The sequence below is a fragment of the Nicotiana tabacum genome, chromosome 24, assembly GCF_000715075.1.
Source record: "Nicotiana tabacum cultivar K326 chromosome 24, ASM71507v2, whole genome shotgun sequence".
NCBI lineage: Eukaryota > Viridiplantae > Streptophyta > Magnoliopsida > Solanales > Solanaceae > Nicotiana > Nicotiana tabacum.
Window position 1 is genome coordinate 103,116,674 of NC_134103.1, and position 6,710 is coordinate 103,123,383.

The 6,710-nt window shown below is 35.7% G+C and overlaps 1 protein-coding gene across 1 annotated transcript; it reads left to right on the forward strand.

Moving 5' to 3' along the window:
* Positions 1 to 504: 504 nt before the first annotated feature.
* Positions 505 to 6,261, forward strand: LOC107808132 (uncharacterized). Its single transcript, XM_016632621.2, has 5 exons — positions 505 to 924; positions 3,405 to 3,517; positions 3,619 to 3,990; positions 4,772 to 5,501; positions 5,814 to 6,261. Exons 1-5 carry the CDS (start codon positions 693 to 695, stop codon positions 5,882 to 5,884), a joined length of 1,518 nt encoding a protein of 505 aa, XP_016488107.1. The 5' UTR covers positions 505 to 692; the 3' UTR covers positions 5,885 to 6,261.
* The last annotated feature ends 449 nt before the right edge of the window (positions 6,262 to 6,710 follow it).

Below are 6,710 nucleotides of genomic sequence, written 5' to 3' on the forward strand. Positions count from 1 at the left end.
TAATAAGTTATTGTTATTATTATTAATACAGTTTAAGTTCTATGCTATATTTACATAATTAGATTATTTATAAGGTAATTGCAATAATAACTACAACATACTCAGTGTAGTCTCACAAGTAGAGTTTGGGAAGGGTAGAATGTACGCAGACCTTACCCCTGCCTTTAAGAAGGCAAAAATATTATTTCCGATAGACCCTCGATTCATGGAAAAAAAAAAAGGGAGGGAAAATAACAAGCAAATCAATCTGACAACCAAAGCGAAGAAAAAATTAATTATAAGTAAATATAATTAATAACATGATATAAATGGTAAGTAATCTAGTAACACATGTTATATTATACTAGTATAAATTTTTTTACATTATAAATGCTTATAACTTAAATTCTTATTATGGTAAATTTTATCTCATAAGTTAAATTACTAATAACAGTGTTGAATTAAGTAGGAGAAAAGAAGTGGAGTAGTGGACTACATATATTACCACTCTATTTGAGTCTTACCAAATAGGAAGTTTCTCACTTTCTCTCTTTTTTCTCCTCCAAAACACACTCACAGGAAAAAAGGGAAAGAGAAAAGAAGAAACAAAAAAAGAAGAAGAAGCTATGGACTTTCTCTCACTACACACTCACAACACATATGGAGATTAGCAAAACTGAACCAAACCCACATTACTATTACTATTATTTTCAATGGGCAAAGTAGAAGAAGAGCATCAATTACCAATATCAACAGTAGGTGCAAATGGTACAGACCAAAATGTAGAGAATAATAGTTGCGGCAGCAGATTCAGTGGGTTTGTGAAGTTTAGATGTGTATTTGCTTTGCTATTTGGTGGAGCTGTTTTGCTTTCTGCTATATTCTTGTTGCCTTTTTTTCACACTGGAGATCTTGGGGATCTAGATCTAGACCCCAAATTTAGAGGTACCTAATTTTCTTGATTTTGAGTTTTTTTTCTTAATGTTAACATTGTCTTCTTTAGTAAAGTTTGATTTTCTTTTTGTTGGAATTGGTAAGTAAGAGTTCCTAATTTGGTTTTGCTTTTGAGATCTTAATTACCCTTTTGTTGATGTGTTTTTTTTTAAAATGTTAACATTGTTTGTTTATAGTAAAGTTTGAATATTTTGTGTTAGAATTGGTAATTATAGAGTTCCTAATTTGGTGTTATTTTGATTGTAGTATTTTTTCCCTTTTTTAAAAGAACTGGTGTTTTTTATTTTTGGGTTTCTTCTTATCTTGTGAAATGAAGTGAACTTTTCAAATTTGAAGTTGCTATTACCATGTCAAATTTGGTAAAAACATTACCGTTTACAGGTACCCCTTTTCTTTATTTTGACCTTTTTTAATATCAATATTGTCTTGCTATAGTAAAATTTGAATTTTGTTGTGTTAGAATTGGTAATTATGAGTTCCTAATTTGTTTCTTTTGAGATCCTAATTACCCTTTTTGGGAGGGGTTGTTTACCTTATGGTGTAATCTGATTTTAACTCTTTTTTTCCTTTTTTCTTAAATGAACTGATGCTTTTTATTTTTGGGTTTTTCTAATTTTATAATATGGTAAAATTTCCAATTTTGAAGTAGTGGATAATGCTAATATATGTTTGTCATTTTTCTTTATCTGGTGAAAATTGTTTTTTTGTTTTGTTTTTGTTTTTTGACTGAGAACAAGGCTGTGTTATGACATAGGCTGATGACTGATAAGTCTGGTATGAAAGCTTATGTTAGAATTCTTTTTAGGTAATCTCCTAATTTAGTAAGTTGTATATAATTTTCATCAAATCTTTTAAAGCAAATATGCACACTTCTGTCTCAGTGGGAGGAGAGTAATAACCTTTAATTGAAACTAGAAATAAAAATAATTGTGTAATAATATTTTAATTGTAGGATTGTATATTGTTACTTAAGATGATCAACCCTGTTTCAGTTCTCCACAAAAATTTCCCCTTCTTTTGTCTTTTTTCTCTTTGTTTTTCTTTTTGGTGGTTTTCACTATAATCCTTGTTACATTCAGTCATACTTTATTTGTGTAGAAAGTTTATTAAGAAACTCAATTGCCAACGAGTTATTTTGACATGTGACCTTTGTGATAGTTGAGCATATAAGAGGTTTTAGTTACCCAATAGCATTATCCTTGTAGTATGAGCGCCTTCCATTATAACCCTAGTGTTGTTGACTCGCAACGAAAGCTCCAACTGGTCAAGCAAGATTTACTTTCTTTATGTTTTGTTGCCAATGGTAAAACTTGCCGCCATGTGACCAAGAGGTCACGGGTTCTAGTCGCAAAAACATCCTCTTGCAGAAATGCAAGGTAAGGCTACGCGCATAGACCAATGTGGTTCGTCCCTTCCTGAGACACTGCACATAGCGAGACCTTAGTGTACCAGGCTATCCATTTATGTTCTTAGACATTTTCTGACGTTAACATTCCCATCCTATATGCACGATGTTCAAGAAACAACTCCATAATTCAGGACTTTAATGATGGCTGAGCAATTAAAGATACCTCAGTGATCCGCTTTTGTTTGTATTCTTTTGCTTTAGGACCTTTCACTCTATTATTATTAAGATTATTGTCCAACTGGATTTAAAAGGGTGCCCCTTTTTACATATTCTTATGCATTGGCATGTGGCGATTTGTTTTGTCATTCTCATTTGTGGGCTAGACATTGATTATAAGTTTGTAAAGTACTGGGACCATTAGATCCACAAGCCTAAACATGCAATGTCTGGAGAGTTTGATAACTGACACTTAGCGAAGTTAGTGAATGTGTTTTCTGTCCTTGTTAGTAGAGGAGTTTCTGGTGGTCTCACCTCTTCTCTTCAGCTGAGTTGTCTAATTGATGTCATCACATAATAAGGAGTTGATCATTTGTTTTTATCTTCATTTCATCTGTCAGTGGCTCAACTAGCAGTCCACCCTTCAACAATATTGGTAATAAACAAATCTTACAATAAATTATCAAAGAAAGAAAGCACATTAGTTCCTAATCGAATATACAGAGAAAATAAAGGAATATCTAATTGATCTCCTCTGCAGATTTGAATCAAATTCTTGTTAATTTTTTACCGCTGCCTTCTTTTCTATGAGTATTAGTTTTACCAATACAAGCAACTTGTGCTAGTATAATTGAGTTGCGATTGATGGATTTAGTTGTAGGCATAGAGTAGAATATTCCTCGTGTGCCGTGTGACCCAGAAGCAAGTGGTTCCAAATGTTAGTGGTTGTTTTCCACGGGGATATAACATCCACTGCAAACTTTACTTTGAGAACTCTTCATTTCTTCTGTTATAGTAGTTTCAATAACTAATAATATATTTAAAAAATTATTGCAGCTGATTTTTGCACATTGGATATACTTTCACCTATTGATTTGTCTCTACGTTTGTGTTTGGGGCTTTATAGGTCATGATATAGTAGCCAGTTTCATGCTTGAGAAGCCAGCTTCTTTGATGGAGGACTATACCTTGCAACTTGAAGATGATATTTTTGATGAAATAAGTGTTTCCAACACTAAAGTATGTCAAATGTGGTTTCTCTTTGTTTTTCCTTTCCCCTCTCAGATTTAACTGCTTTTGCTACTTGTTCCTTTTCTTACTGATTTATGCTTTTATAACAGGTGGAAATAATATCATTGGAAAATATAACTGGATCAAACATAACAAGGGTTGTCTTCGCTGTTGATTCTGATTTGAAAAATACGAGGATCTCTCCAACTGCTCTGAGTCTAGTCAGATCAGAATTTGAAACTGTAATTACTCACCCGTCATTTCTGCACCTGACGGCATCTTTGTTCGGGGATCCTTTTTCTTTCGATGTGCTGAAACTCAGAGGAGGGATTACAGTGATCCCTAAACAGAGTGGATTCCTCATGCAGAATGTGCAGATCCGATTCAACTTCACATTGAACTCCTCCATCGATGAAATTCAAGATAAATTTGATGAATTAACAAGCCAGCTGAAATCAGGGGTACACCTTGCATCATACGAGGTGCGCGAATATGATTGCTGTCCTTTGCTTTCCTCTGATGTTGGTTGTTGATGCAATTCATGATGATGTCATTAAGCAAGTCTTTATGATTTTCTATTCTATTTACAATTGTCATTTCCTCATGCTCTTTGGCTTGTTGTTCTTGCTACATGACACCTACCGCTCTTCTCTTTTGCTTTCTTGTATAGTTGACTAAGTGTAGTAATAGCTTTCTGTCTCTTCAAGGAAATCAAATAAATGGAAAATGATGAATAGTAGCTTCAACTACCTGTAGTTTACTATATTTATCTGCCTCAAGTTGAATGTCATGACTATTAAGAAGGTGATTATAGGAGATATCAACTACCAAAGATAATATTCCTGGTGGGTTAATTTGACGGCATTTACAGATGTAACTATTTGAACTTCTAGGATATGACCTGCTTCTTCAAATTACGATTTTGTAACAAGATTGTCATCGATATAAACTGCTAGCATAGCGATAACCATCATTATGGTTCAGTAATTTCATTTTTTTGCAGTTCTGTTTTGAGGTATAAAACGTTTGCTGTGTTTCCATCGGAATCTGCTGCTTTACAGGAAGACGTTATTTATCACACAAATGTTCATGCATTCACATGTTGCACAAATGTATAAACATATTTTTTTTCGTATTTACATACCGTAATATTAGTTCTTCTGGCTGCTGGCGTCTTGCATAGTATGTATCTTTCTATTTTTAAGCATTCATGTTTACTGTTTGCATGTTGATTGATATTTCTTACTTCTCGTTTGAATGCAGAACTTGTATATCAAATTGACTAATACAAGAGGCTCCACGGTGAATCCTCCCACTATTGTTCAGTGTCAAGTTCTTTTAGCAGTTGGGATAAATCCTTCCAATTCTAGGTTGAAGCAGTTGGCTCAGACCATTGGTTCTAATTCTAAAAACCTTGGCCTTAATAACACCGTATTTGGGAGGGTTAAACAAGTTAGCCTGTCTTCTATTTTGCAACATTCTCTTGGTAGTCCTTCACCTTCTCCGGCTCCTCAACCTTATCACCCCCATCAACACCATCACCACCACAGTCGCCACCACCACCGCCAAGGCTCGAATGTTGCTCCCGCAATTTCACCTGCTCCGAGGGCTGAGAAAAGTGGATCAGTTAGCGGGAAAGTTTCACCAATATTGGCACCTGTGCCATCGTCTGCACCAGTGGTTGCACCTGCCCCTATACATTCAACTCACAAAGGTCATGTGGCGAAACCTCCTTGTCATTTCGAGAGATTCCCAAGGAAGGCGACTAGTCATCCTCCCGTACTACCACCTATTAGACCACCAGTCCCTGCACCTCATATTGCTCCCTCTCCACAACAGAAAACGCATGCTCCAACACCAGTCCCGCATGAAATCTCTGCGTCGAGCCCATTACCCTCTGTTGTGTATGCTCACACTCAGCCTCCTCCAGTGACACCTTCAGTTGCAGAGCCTCCTCACAGAATACCTTCAGGTTCAAAATCGCCATCTTCATGTAAGTAGCAAGAACATTTTCTGTTTGTTTTATGCAGAAAAGCTAATAAGCTCTTGAGGCATGTTAAGCAATCATTCATCAGTCTTCAATATTCTTTACCTTTCATTCAAACGAGGAGAGGGACACGGATTAAAGCAAGTGAAACTCTTCTATTCTAGTTGTATTGTTCATTCAGTCGTGAAGAGTTTTGCTATTTGCTAATCACCTGCTCTGCTCCCTCTTGCTACCAGAAATATACTTATCACTCAATTGTTCTAGTATGTTTTTGCTCTTCATGCTGAAATGATAATCTGGTGTACTCCATTTGTGCAGCTTCTACAGCGATCTTTTCTTCAAGCTTGTGGGCGCTCTCGCTGTTTCTTCTTCTTGTACCACATTTATAGCTGCAGAATGAAGGATTTCCCCCTCTCTGGTGACGCTAAAATCTGCTGCGAGTATGAAAATGAGTTCCACGTATCATTTCATCTAGGCCGAAGAAAACTAAATGGAGGAGCTTTGCGAATTGGGAACAATGCCAAAGGGGCATCCCTCACACGCAAATGAATATATGTGGTTGTTTTGTGCTTGTAAATACTGTATCAAAGATTCACTACCGCGATGCATTTTCAGGTCAAAGTCACATAGGTGACAGGCCTGTGATGACATGAATTACCACTGTTATGTATGATACCTCTTGCATAAATGTAAAGAGGTAAACAAAATCAACCAACAAATGTATAACAATGCCTTTTTGTTTGTAATATCTTCCGAGCCCGTTCAATACTCCGAAGTTAAGCATGTTTGGGGGAGAGTAGTACTAGGATGGTTGACCTTCTTGGAAGTCCTCGTGTTGCATCTCTTTGGTTTTCCAAAAAAAAAGAAGGAAATAAGAAACTCCCGAGCCTGTCAGCTACGATTTCTTGCTATGAACAAAACTTAATTTTAGTTCAGATAAAGTGTTTGAGTTAGAGTTTCATCGCGTTAACAAAAATGTTATATTACATAGCGTTAACAAAAATACGCTCATCTTCAGTTCAAATATGCTTTTATTTAATTTTAGTTCTGTAGACTGTAATACATTTGGTGATTCAAACTCATTGACAATGAAGGAGAATTAGAGCTTGCCTTTGGCATATGAAAAACAAAAATGGATTGTGTTGGGATATTTGATGAGACAAGAAAAAAGAAAAAGTGTGGTACGAGTTTAGTTTCTTCTTTCCCCTAGCCTTC

Coding starts and splice junctions, on each gene's coding strand:
- LOC107808132 (XM_016632621.2), top strand. CDS start 693: ATGGGCAAAGTAGAAGAAGAGCATCAATTACCAATATCAACAGTAGGT. Junction 3,991..4,771: donor TACACCTTGCATCATACGAG/GTGCGCGAATAT, acceptor GTTTGAATGCAG/AACTTGTATATCAAATTGAC. Junction 5,502..5,813: donor TTCAAAATCGCCATCTTCAT/GTAAGTAGCAAG, acceptor CCATTTGTGCAG/CTTCTACAGCGATCTTTTCT.